At 37.4% G+C, this 13543-nt stretch overlaps 1 protein-coding gene across 7 annotated transcripts in view; it reads left to right on the top strand.

Moving 5' to 3' along the window:
• OSBPL6 (oxysterol binding protein like 6) overlaps nt 1-13543 on the top strand; it is a 98068-nt gene that overhangs the window by 58531 nt on the left and 25994 nt on the right. For 5 of the 7 annotated variants that reach the window (XM_030951998.1, XM_030951999.1, XM_030951996.1 and 2 more), the window contains 8 exons: nt 676-729; nt 1395-1508; nt 1625-1789; nt 2308-2440; nt 2881-2984; nt 3830-3922; nt 8664-8738; nt 12955-13120. In XM_030951998.1, the coding sequence (XP_030807858.1) occupies nt 676-729; nt 1395-1508; nt 1625-1789; nt 2308-2440; nt 2881-2984; nt 3830-3922; nt 8664-8738; nt 12955-13120 (904 nt within the window). The remainder of the gene's footprint in view (nt 1-675; nt 730-1394; nt 1509-1624; nt 1790-2307; nt 2441-2880; nt 2985-3829; nt 3923-8663; nt 8739-12954; nt 13121-13543) is intronic. The other 2 variants (XM_030952001.1, XM_030952002.1) reach the window with 2 other exon arrangements.

Here is a 13543-nt window from a genome sequence, read left to right as displayed (position 1 = left end):
CAGTGGCTCAGCCTGTATCACCAACACCTGAGACATCAGCCTTCCCATCACCTGGGGATGGTGCTGGGAACGCTGCAATATTTGTTCTGGCACTAATACCTGGATTAACACTAGACAAGGTGTCTTCAGCACAAGTTACAATCTCATCTGTACTTCACTGAGTACAGGTCTGCCAGAAGGCACAAAGTTTGGCATGGTAGACCAGGGTCTCTCATATGGGCTTCCTTTTGAGATGTAGATCTTGCACTAGGAAAAACTTCGCAGTTTCTGGATAGGGAAGGTAGGTTGCTAATTTGAAATGTGACCAGCTTTTGTGGGAAGAAAAACAGGAACAAAATAAGGAAACAGATATAAGTCTCTTGTCTTACAGTCTCTTAGAAAGTTTATTACATTGCCTGGAAAACTGAAAAAAACCCCACCTTCATTATCAAAGTTAAGCCTAGAACATCATGTTGAAAAAAGAGAATCTAGGTTCTTTTTTTGTTTAAAAGATAATTGTTGTCAAAAAACAAGCAAGAAAATTATTCAATACTGTATTTATCCTCTCCTTCCAACCCCCAAACATTCCTTAATTTTTACAGGGTAATCCTTCTCCAGATGAATTGTTGTACACAGTATAAATTGCATCTGCTCATTAAGAAAGAATGTTGTTGGATTTTTTTCTTATAATTTCAGAGGTTTTTTGTCCTGGATAATGGAATGTTGAAATATTCAAAGTCACCAATTGATGTAAGTAGAGCTGAAGACTTTAAAACTTCTAATGAAGTTCTGCCTGCTCATATTCACTCTAGGCATATTTATGAAAGTACGCACATGAAAGTTGTTGATGGATTTAAAGATAAATAATGTAAGATTTTGGTTATCTCTTCCAAGAATTCTACCTCTTTTACTTCTGTGGAAATATAAATTAAATTAATAAGGTAATTTCTTGAACAAAGCTGCTTGAGAGATTAACCTGACCATATATTTTTCTTTTCTAATTTTTATGTCAGTCAGAGCTGATTATTCTGAGACATGTGGATAGCACAAAGAATTAATACCAGTCATTTATATTTGATACCAATAGCTACCAGGTCCTAGCAGTAGAATGTCAAGTGCTGTCTAATTTTCTCTGCTTCTCACTTACCTGTACCTGTGCACTGGTGTGAACAACCTAACACACCCAAACTTTGGAGTTGGCTTTGTACCAGCATTTCCTGTGAGATAATTTTCTCTGACTATAAATATGGTAACTGGTTAAAAGGTTAGTCTGAGTGCAGTTTTATTTTTTAATATGGCTTTATGGTAAAATGTTATAAAATGGGAAACCATTTCAGTACTAGATAGTTTTCTGTTAAATATATAGAAAAAGTGTGTGATACTTCTAAATTTTTGCCCTGATGTTTTTATTTTAGATACAGAAAGGAAAGGTCCATGGGAGCATCGATGTTGGTTTATCAGTCATGTCTATAAAAAAAAAGGCTCGCAGGATAGATCTTGACACAGAAGAACATATCTATCACCTAAAGGTAAAAAGTAAAACTACATACTGTTTTTTCATCTCAGCAAAAACAAATAAAATTGTAAAGGATTGTGAAGAAAAGCAGTATCTTGGATGCTTTCTTGATGGTAAATTTTTCTCCAGGTGAAATCACAGGATTCGTTTGATGCATGGGTTTCAAAGTTGCGGCACCACCGGTTGTACCGTCAGAACGAGATTGTGAGGTCTCCCAGGGATGCCAGCTTCCACATATTCCCCTCAGCATCTACTACAGAGTCTTCACCAGCTGCCAATGTGTCAGATGGAAAGGTGTGCAGTGTTCTTTGGTTGAAAACTCCTGGCTTGCTTGTGGGCAGTTTCAGTGGGCTTTTCTTCTAATGCCAAAAGGACAGGAGCTTCCACTGTGGGAACCGATCTCCAGAGGAAAGCTGTGAGGGTGTGCAGCTGAACTCAGCTGAAATACTCTCTAATTTAGCCTTACTTAATTAGAATGGGCTGCTGTAGAGATCTTGCAAAGTATTCACCACCCATGCAATTTGCACCAGCCATTGACATCAGGTATAAGTCTGTCTCTCTGCTGATTATATTCTCCCTCTTAAACAGCAGCTTTCCTAACTGGTACCTGGCACAGTCCACTTGTGCAGTTCCTGGTTTCATTCTCCAACATGCTATTCTGAAAAATCTGTGTCTTTGGGAACTATGGAGACAAATCACAGATTTCACTGAAAAAGCAATTCATAATTTGGTTTCTATTCTGAAGTAATGTAGTCATTACACTGACAAAGCAACACAGCCACAGTAAATGTAAGCATTTTATTATGCTTTAGGTGCAACAAAATAACTTCCCCTGGCAGCCTCCTATACCTTGCAGTAACAGCCTTCCTGTCACCTGCACTACTGGTCAGAGTAAAGTAGCAGCCTGGTTGCAGGACTCTGAAGAGATGGACAGATGTGCAGAAGGTTAGACTTTATCTTTTCATGCCTTGTTCTTTCAGGAAAACCTCTTGTTAATATAAGAAAGAGTCCTGTAAGTAAAGTGGTTATGTTACATCTTTATATGAACATGTAGTAGCTCTTCAGGTAATTGGAAGCTTTCACCTTGTGGTGGGAACTTTGCTCTCTATATGTTTTGGGATGTTGCTTTTAAAATTTATTGTAATAATCTGTGTTATTTTGGTGGATGTCATTGTTCAAATGTGATCACTTCTTGAGGTCCAGAGTTGTTGCTAACTCCTATAGAAATAACAAGTGTCCAACAAAATAAAACTTTTACTTGGATACCTTACTACAAGGGGTTTGGACACTTAACTTATATAATGCAATTAAGTGCAAACAATGGACACCATGGCAATAAAGTCTGAATTGAAGCACCTAATGTATTTTTACTTTATATCTCTTAGATCTTGCTCATTGTCAGTCTAACCTTGTGGAACTCAGTAAACTTCTTCAAAATTTAGAAATATTACAGAGGACTCAGTCAGCACCAAATTTCACAGACATGCAGGTAAATATGATTGAACATAAATCATTACACTGAAATATTTGTTCTTTCTGTTAAGGGAAATATAGAGGTGGTGTCTGTTAACTCAGAAGGTTTTTCTGAAGTAATAGTGAATCTTGGATGAAATGCTTACGTTATATGTCTGTTTTAATCTTGTGTAATACTGTTTCTGTTTCATGTGTAAACAAGTAATTAAGATGTATTCAGTATTTGAGTTAAATAGGACAAATCAAATGATTAAGTAATGTGCAAAACAAAACTGAGGACTGTTGCAATAGAACACATGTATAAATTGAAATTATATTTAAGGAGTTTTTGTTGTGTTAAGATAACATTTTAAGTTTTTTAAGGATTGGAGACCCAAAGACCCTCAAAGATGAAGTTGCATGCTCTAGAAAAGGGGGCATAGTACAAAGGTCCCAAGTTTTGGACTGTTTCCCAGTTCAGGGTGAGTTTTCCTTTTACCAGAAAGCAACAGCAGATCCTAAATCTTAAATACTTTCTTCCATTTTCACTGAATCTTCTTGTCTGTACAAATGTCTGAGTAGTACCACAACAGAAATCCATGAGCATTTCAAGATCATGTCCTAAATATTATGTGCCCATGAAAAGAAGGGGCACCAGTAGTTTTTCTAAAGGAGCTAACTGTACCACGTGTTTATGAAAGTGTACAGATAGCTACAGCTGATCCCTGCTCCAATTTCAGGCCCCAGCAGCAGCATTCTTATCCTTACTTTCTAATTTGTACCTGTCTAATGCTACAATTCTTTACTAACTTGCTGTATTGTCTGTGTTGCTTGTGTCAACTTAATAGCACTTTGTTGCTTTTAACTATTTGTGTAATGTAGGCTAACTGTGTAGATATTTCAAAGAAAGACAAGCGGGTCACGAGACGATGGAGAACAAAAAGTGTCAGCAAAGATGCAAAAATTCAACTTCAGGTACTGAATGCACTATGTTTTACTTTTCACTGTACTTTAAGATTAAATTCTAAGCATGAAATGATGTATTAGCTGAAAGTAGGAAGTCAGTGTGCTGTCTTTCATGTTTCTGATGAAGTAAATTAAATCTCAGTTTGTTGTTCAAAATCTAGAGAAGATAGTGAGAAAAGTACTGATTTGATTTTCATTCATATGAAAACATTGCCATCTAGGGAAAGGAGGGAGATCTGAATACTAGTCAGTTAAGGTATTCAAAACTCAATATACACACACCATATGGGGATATTGCTATTCCAAATCAAAGTTGCAAAGAAGGGCAACTGCCTTCAAGTGAACAAGTGACATCAAGTTAAAAGCAGAATGAAATACTAAACACACCAGTAGTCTTTGTCAAGACCTATACTTGGAGCATTACCAGTTATAAGTACTTTCACAAGCCTTCTGTTATGGAAAAGGCTAATATGGAACAAATAAAATAACCAAGAAATAAATTATGTGAAGGAAGAATTTACTCCATCCTTCCCTAGAACTGAAACCACAGAATTAAGCATAATGTGCATGTATTGCTGCCATGTGTTTTGTTGGAAGCACTTGTGTATTCTGAGGTTTGATCCAAAACCTGATCTTTTTTATAATTAAACAACTGATAATGAGGACTAGTCAACTGGCTTTGGGTGCCAACAATCACCACTGCGATGTCTGCTACTGAGTAAATAAATGTCAGCAACTTTTAATCCATTCAAATATCTTGAAATTAGTAAAAACTTTGAAAGCTTTTAATATATCCGCAGTAGGCACATTAAGGAGTTTTCATTTAAGATCAATAATCTTAAGGAAGGAAGAGGCGATAGTTGCATCAGCTTTCTCATTGCAGCTCTTGTAGTTTATTTTTCTTTTCACCTATTATACTTTGATAATCACAATGGTAGAACAATGAAGCATCTGTTGGGATTAAAATGGTTTATAAACAAAGGAATTTTTGTGATTGATGTCATGTCATGCAATTGAAGGATCACAGTTTTTCCCTGGTGCTGAATAACACAGGGAAATTAAAATATCAGTAAAATGCTGTGCAATATTAGTGCAAGTACTTTGTGCCTGTGAAGAGTCAGTCGCCACTGCATGTTCTTCTTTCATGCCACAGTAACCTCAGAGAAGTCCTATCCACAAAAGTGATGAAAGCAGTCAATGTATTATGATTTATGGTTGGTCATAGTGAATAATGAGCTGTTCCCATGTTACCTACACTTTGCCAAAGTAGCACTGGCCTGGGCTTCCATCAAACTGCTTTTTGTGGCTTGGCAGGGGTGTGCCTCAGCTCCTGAAAATTTCAAATAGGGTTCCACTGAGACAGTTTGTGTGCATGGCACTGCTCTACATGGGTCTGTCACTTCTGGATTGCTAATGAACTCTGCCTAACTTGGGTCAGCATTAATTCCTGCCAAGGTTCATGCTGCAAATATAAAGCTTATTTTGTTATGTCACAGTATTAAGTTATTGTTGTCTGATTTATAAATTAATTTGCAGTGAAACAGAAACAATAAAATTGTTCTAAATTGTATGGAAGACAAAGAATACTTGAGGGCTGCTCCATTATCTTGCCTAGTTCGATAATCTCAGTTTATTCTTCCAAGGGCTGTGCTGTCTCCTGAGTGCTAGATCTGTGGTCTGTAGGAAGGTGGCCTCATTGTGTTATTCCTAATTGGCTTAGTCTGCCACTAAAACGTGGATGTCCTCTGATGCCTACAAGCCCTTTAAGCTAATTCCCATTTTGTTCTTCTGTTAGACACTCCTTCTACTTCTTGGTCTTCCTTATTGCTCATTATTTCAAAGCTGCTTCAAGTCTTTCTGAACTGTTTATCAGGATATCCCCAGCTGAGAATCATTTTGTCTGATTTGTGATCATTGTTTTCACGATGCTCACACATGATTTGCTATTGAATGGTTGACATTTGGCACAAGTAAGATTTCTGTTATACTATTACTTTCCTCATACCTCCATACATCCCGTTAGTTTTCGGGAATAATGCTAATTTTCACAAACTAAATTTAAGCTAGTTTCACTGTTAATTCCATTTGGAGTACTTGCAACTATTTTTTTAAGATTGAGCAGTTTTTAAGTACATCAAAGACATTCTGATAATACAAAGTTGAGAGCATCCTTCTGGGGAGCATAAAATTAGGGAGCTTTATATAAAGGTGTGTGCTTTGTTAGTGATGGAGAATGAGGATGTGATTTCTGCTGTCTCAGTATCCTCTGCATATGCGGCAAGGAAGGAATTCTCCCATCCAGGTTTTGTATTGTACTTGTGAACATACTTTTGTTAATGAGATACCTTTTGTTGGATTCCTGCTAACACGTTCTTGCAGTATGAATGCTAGGTGCATAATGTATGTAAAACATACTTTTTCCTGTAAGTAAAGCTGCTTGATTTGTTTCCTAGACATTAATATTTACCACTTAAATATGCCAGTTTTGTGTGCAGTTGACTTTGCCCACACAGCTGATCCCTGTAACTCGAGTGGGGTTGCTCCCTGAAGTAAAACTAAACACAGCATGTGTCTATACCTTTGCAGGTTTGGGTGTTTACTATTGTTAAGTTGTTTAAAATTAACAGCTGAATTTACAGGACTTTACTCAAGAGTAATACATTCATTGCTTCTCTTAAGAAAGATTACTTTTATGAAGGAGGTTTATTGTGTTTTTAAAAAGCCTATTTAAAATTTTGTGAAAATGGCCTGCAACAACAGGTTAGTTGATCTGTATTAATTCATTTGACAAATTATACTTCTGTGCAAGAACTGAGTCATGGGTTTTGTTTTGGGGATTTTTTAATGCTTTTTTTGTGGTTTTTTAAAAATTTATTTCCCTTTGAGTAAAAGGCTAAGTTATCATTCTCATGACAGCTTCAAAGGAAGAAAAAAAAGACATTGCTGCAAAACAATAAAGAACCAGTGATATTTTGGTTTCCCACAGAAGCTCAAAGTTCTAAAGTTCAAGACTTCACAGGGGGAGTAGTTTAATAGAGAGCTGTGTGTTATGGAGTAATCTAAAAAATCATATTGCTTTACTGAGGCTTTCAGCTCAGAACTGAAACCAGACCCAGACTAGTTATTACTTTTTCCCTTAGTAAGTATTTCTTTTTATGGCAACTCAGATTATGACCTCACTTTCTATTGTGTTGAGGAGAGTGAATGGTTCTGCAAAACTGACTATTCCCATTTTAATAATGCATACCTTCATTAATGATCTTATATACATATAAATTTGTGCATCTCGCTCTGTACATAGGTCTGTCCCTACTATTTAAATAAGAATATTCCTCCATACTCTTATTCACAGGATGGAAATATTTTTGTGGAGCACAAAGAGCTTTACATCATGCATATGATCTGTTCTCTGCTTTAACATAGTTTGTTCTCAGTATTTTAGAGGTTATGCACATGTCATTTTAATGTGAGAATTGTATAAAATATTGCAACACAAGTCTTTTACTGTGATCATTAGACAACCCTTCCAACTGTCAGTGGCGTTGCCTCTAATATCAGCCAGAGGGTGAAGTGTTGGCCATTCTCCACTGTAGCAACCCTACTGGGAATGTTATAGAAGCAAGACAGTTCAGCTAATAATTGAAATACGATATCCTGTTCTTCAGCATGGTGTCCATGTATCCAAGCTACACTCTGTTATTTTTATGACCATTAGGCTTCTTGCAGAAAAAGTAAAAATGTGCATAAATCTAAAAATGACGTAGTGACTAGAGGATACAGGGGAAGAAAAATGTAAAGGAATTGAGAATTGTTTACTAAAGGCAGAAAGGTGTATTTCCTAGTCTTCCAAAATCTTAAAATGGCTTCAAAATAATGGCATTTTGATTAAAGGTTAAATAGAATGACTTTATGACAGATGTGGAGCTCCCTCTGCATTAGACACTTACTTCCTTGACTTTAACATACTGTGAAAATTTTCTTGCAAGTAAAATAAATGTAAAATTAAGCAGGATGAGGCCACAAGTTAGACATGCAGAAAAGGAAGCAGTTGTTGAAATACTTAGTTTTTATTTGTGCTCCTTTATCTGAGTTTTTGCCTTGGTTTGGAAGTCAAGGTTTCAATAATGTATGGGAAAAGAAGGTGGAACTTTAGAAAGTGATTTATGGAGAAAATTATTCAGTAGGCTCAAGGATGGATGTGGAAATGCCAGAGCTATGTACAGGAATGTTTACTTAAGAAATCTCACTAGATAACATACACACTGAAAAAATTTACCATTGAGCTGCATGCATCTTCAGTGACCACAGTTTATGCACTTCCGCTATTGCAAAGTGATCTCTTTCAGAATTCATCTTCTAAATGGTCAAGTGGCTCCAGAAGGAGTTTGATTTTTGTTTTATTTTCTGGCATGCTGTAGCATCCTTTTTGTTCTCTTATTCCATTATTCCCTTATAACTCTGAATGGCAATGCTAGTTGAGGGTTTTTTTTTTGTAGCCTTAGTGAGTGCACTGCAGTCCAACTCATCTGGAGATAATTTTAGTGAAGTATCCAGCTTTTTATGTCTCTGGCATGCACAGCTGAAAACACATGATATGTCCTCAACATGTGTAGGCCATAAGAGTTAACAAAATGGAAACCCACTTAAAGACTCTCCCTCTCCCTTTTCTGATCACCTTTCATCTTCCTGTGTCCCATCACCCCTTCCCTTCTCTTTTTCTACTTCCTTCTTTTCTTGCATTCACTGTCAGGAAGGGCCGGCACCGAAGGGCCAGTTCAGCACAACACGACGCCGGCAGAGACTGGCAGCTGCCGTGGCTACAACAGTGAGTGGATTTAAAAATCAAGGGATAGCTCTAAGGATGGGAAGCTGTGTAACTTGATTGTGTAATAAGCTTATGAAAATGTTCCTTGCACTTTTTGGAGGTGTCCATGCTACCCACTTTCAGCTGAGTTTCTTAGAAGTGGTGAGGCCCAACACAAATGTGTTCCATAAATGTGGGTCTGAGCTTGTTTACATGGTATGTGTCCCTCCTCCTCCTTTTTGTAAGTGCAAGTGACAGACTCAGGCCCTGCACGCAATAAGTCTTTGACAGACTATACAAAATAGAAAAAAAAAGATCAAATTCTGTTAAAAGATGTTGTGACAGTTTTGGCAAGACATAGAACTAAGGAGATTTGTTGCAAATATCCATGAAATTATAACATTTCCTTATATTTTTATAAGTAGTATAAGGTTAGCCTTTTTGTTTGAGGCACTTTCTGTTTACGTTCCATAATCCCAAAAAGTCATATTACTACCTCAGTGTCTGTATGTAGTTTTGCTAATTCTCTAAGTCTTTGTCAGAAAATAGGGAGCTATGAAATCAGCACCAGGTCTGGGAATTAGTTGTGAGAAGTCCTGTTCATGAAACTGAATTGCCATCAAGAGGATATCTTCAGCTGCTGCTTTATCAAGAAAGTACTCATTAGGAAGGCCCAGTATAGACTTTTGTACTAATCCATCAACAGATAAGTACAACAGCTAGATAGGGAGGACTGTTCAGCCACAGACTCAACTGAGCTTTAAATGCAAACTCCTTATCTAGCCCAAGCAGTGAATGTCTTCACCAGGCTGAAGTATTCCAACTGTTCCAGGCAGAAGCTAAAATCCCCTAGGTCTGACATAGTTTCTGCTTAAGCATAACTATCTTGAGCTTCTGCTACCTGAACCACAAACTCAGTTATTGCAATGTTCTTTTAAAACATATGAGACATATCAGTGTTTATCCAGCTTCGAAATTAACTAATCTAAATTTATTCCTCTGTAATCAGTTGACGCTGAATGTGTGCTCTGTAATTGATTGCTGTTTTGACTGTGTTGTTCTCCTTGCCTAGGACAGAAATCTACCTGATTCCCAGTTTACAGGGCTGAGCAGTGTTGGTGTGAGGCTGTAACCTGAAGGCTCAGTAGCAGTTAAACAGCTTTGGCAAGGGCTGTACTCCTTACCTAGGGAGTGCTTCAGTAGACAAATGCAGCTGGACTGGGGTTGGAAGGCACTCAGAGAACAGGGAATGGCTGAGTTTTTACCTGCAGCTCAAGTGAGGACCTGTTGAGGGAGGTTTTGGAGGAGCTGGAAAAGATGCAAGAGGAAGGAAAGCTAGAGGCACCAAAATGACTCTGAGGCTGTTGCAGTGCTCCTGGCCATGGCCTGTTCTTCCAGGCTGATGCACAAAATGGTTGTTTCTCCCAGACAGTGAAGCTGTGTGCATAGACTGAGTGATACAGAATTATATCAGCTAAATGCACAGCAGAAAGAGGTTTTCCTTACATCCCACTCGGCCAGGAACAGTCTGTTCCTAACTGAGCACGTAATTCTGAGGAAGGTGATGGATGAGTGGGTGCAACGCCTCTGGTGTAAAGCAGGAAGCTGGGACAAAGTTCATCTGAGGTTATGTCTAGAAGCATCTCTATGGAGAGAACTAGAGGGATGGATCAAGAAGCTAAATATTTTTTCAAAAACCTTCAAGACAACAACAATAAAAAACAACCAAAAAGCGAATGGGTAGTAAAGTCAGGATCAAGTCACCATTAATACAGAGAGAAAGCGCAGCCATGAAAGGAGAAAAGGGGAAGAGAATTACATTGGCAGTGTTTCCTGGACTGTTGCCTATTCAAGAGAATGAAAATGGCTGTTTAATGTGGTTTTATTTTCATCTGTTATGGAAAGTAGCTTGGAAACTTTTCTAAAAAATGCTTATGAGGAGAGTTCATGTCAATCAACAGTTCAGTATTTTTGGTTCTTGAATTTAAAGCAGTCAGCAAGGCTACTTGTCTCTGCCATGTGAATGTGTATTGCTTGCAAGTAGTGCGACATATTTGTAGAACATGTAAATTCTATTTCTAGGGCATAATTGAAAATAGTATTTTTTCAATGAACATCATTGCAAAAACCTTTATTTTCAGCCTGTCCAGCTGAGGTTTGAGGCAGAAATGGTGGATCTAAAGCAGATCTCTTCAGCTTGATTCATCAGAGAGTGACTAAAGAGCCCTCCTGCATGTGTGGGCAGTCTGCAGCTCTGCCAGTCCCTATGGGTCTGGGAAACCTCCCCCGTCACCACAGGCTTGTGGGGCTGGGAGGACTCTCCCTCAAGCTCTGGCATGATAGCTGGTGTCAGCTTCTTTCCTGCCTTCTGGATGGTCTGGCGGGTTGGGTATGTTCTCCATACATGCAGGTACAGTGTGGATACCTACTCTGCCCTCCTGGAGCCACCTGGAGCAGTTGAAGCTTTGTGATGCTCCCAGTCAGAGTTCTGGAAACATGCTCTCCCATTTAGGGAAAGGAAAATTTTTGGAAAAGAAATTTGAAATTAACCTAGGTTTAGCCACAGTATTCCATTTACCTAATGTTGCTGGGCTCTTGAGACAGGTGATCTGCTAATTGTGAAGAAGATAAAGGGTTACATATCCAGTATGAATAGAAGGAATTTATTTTACATCTTCTGTTAACAAATTCTTCTTGATATGAGGATAAAATGAGGTCCAGTAAAAAAATATGTACTTTGTTGATATAGCTGGAAATCAAAATACATGAGAGCAGGAATAAAGCTTATATTAGATAGGTGCCATAGAGTTATTATTTAATGTACTATATGTATCTGGAAACTGAGAAAGAACAGAGTGGAAAAGCATGAGCACACTCATGAGTGGAATGATTAATAGATCCAACAGGATTTTGAGGGTTTCATTGGAGATCAGAACCTAAACCTAAAATGTGTACTGATGTCAGTTTTTACCGGAAGGAATTGATAAAACTGTTTCCTGATCTAATCAAATAACAAAGTGCCAAGTTCAACCGCTGATGACAGTGGTTCTAGAACTCATCTGTTGATAATAATTCTTAGTAATATGACTTTTTAAGTTATCTTCTGCTCTTTATCATGCCTTGGAAGAGACACTTTATATTTTTGCCCCATTTTTCATATTTGAATAATTACATTGGGCTGCAGTGTGAAATTCTTGCTTTACGCATTTGATCAATCTAATGAAATTAATTCGATTTAATGTACTAAACAGTGCTTGATACATTAAACAGTGGTTAATGACACAATGTAGTTCTGCATGTCTTTCTGTTGCTTTACAGTTGAAAATTGTGTTCTTGGCCTGATTTTCATATGAATGCATGTAAATGGTAACATTAAAGTAAAATATGAAATACTCTTGCACATGCATCACTTACATAGCAGTGGTAGCCATACAGTGCATATGTAGCACAGAGGCAGCTGCTCAGAACATGATACATGTATGTATAACTTAGAAAGTCTTTCATGTACTTTTCTTTATATTACTGTACCTGAAAAGTAGAGGAGAAAGTGAAGTGGAAAGATAATAAACTAAATTCTTTGCTCCATCTTACTAAGCTGTATTTCTCTGCATTTATTTATGGTCCATGTATTTTAAATGCAAATCAGGTGGAGTTTTGATTTTATTTTGTTGTCATTGCTTATTTGTTTAGTTAAAAAGAAAGTAGCAAGACTGTATGCTTCTTCCCTCTTCATAATTGCCAGTACAGTGAGTTTCAATTGAAGATTTACAAGTATTTTTTACAAACTTCAGTGATATATCTGATAATATTATATCCTATTTCTAGATCTGTGGAGGAACCTTCATACTTCAAATGTTGGTATTGCAACAACAGACTCATCTGCAATTACTCTCAAATGTCCAAATATAAAGGAGCATGTCTCATGGTTCAATTTTCCAGTAATCTTCTAAGCATTAGGAAATCATCCATTTTTTGTAAATGTTAGAATTTAAATACTCCATCATTAGCTGTTAGGTGTGTATTTTAGTCCTTCTTTTTTCTATTTCAGTGAAAAAATTCAAGAGAAGTCTGCATCAGCCGTGTTGAGATTTAGGAGAGCAAAATGTTACATATTCACTCTTGCCATATTCTTCACATTGTGAACTAAGTATTTTCAGAAAAAAATTTGTTTTGCTTCAACAGAGTCAAAAGTTTGGTTAAACCTTATACAACATTTCTTCTCTGTTTCTCACTGTAGGTCCCTTTCAGTGCTACGATGTCACCCGTTCGATTGCATTCATCCAACCCCAACCTCTGTGCAGACATTGAGTTTCAGGCACCCCCAAGCCACATGGCAGACCCTCTGGAGTGCTCTACTGAGTACATGAAGCTTCAAGAAGAATTCTGCTTGATGGCACAAAAAGGTAGCTGGAGATGCCAAGCCTTCCCTGTAATGTGCTTCTCTGTTGTGTTTCTTCATTGCCCTCACTTAGTTATGGCCAGGGCTTTCATCTGCATTGGGTAACACTGTATGAGAGTTTTTAGCTGTTCAGGTGGCTTACACAAAGGCAATTTATATTAACCTTCTTATATTTTCCATGCATGTCATAAATGTAGAGATAGGTAAACTCTGAAATTGTTTTCCAAGTCTTCTGAACTGCTTTCTCCATTCTGTAAATAAGTGACTGAATTTGAAAACGTTTTTTTTTCCTCAACAAAATGTATTATTTCTCCCCAAAGAAGATTCAGAATGTAACTGCTGCACATAATCCTGTGAAATCATTTTTGTGCAATGTTTTCTATGTCAATGGAATCAATGGGAAAAGAGCTTATTACAGGAATGTACC

The sequence above is a fragment of the Camarhynchus parvulus genome, chromosome 7 (assembly GCF_901933205.1).
Source record: "Camarhynchus parvulus chromosome 7, STF_HiC, whole genome shotgun sequence".
Classification (NCBI taxonomy): domain Eukaryota; kingdom Metazoa; phylum Chordata; class Aves; order Passeriformes; family Thraupidae; genus Camarhynchus; species Camarhynchus parvulus.
The sequence above is the reverse complement of the archived record's forward strand: the minus strand, read 5'-3'. Positions and strand labels throughout refer to the sequence as shown.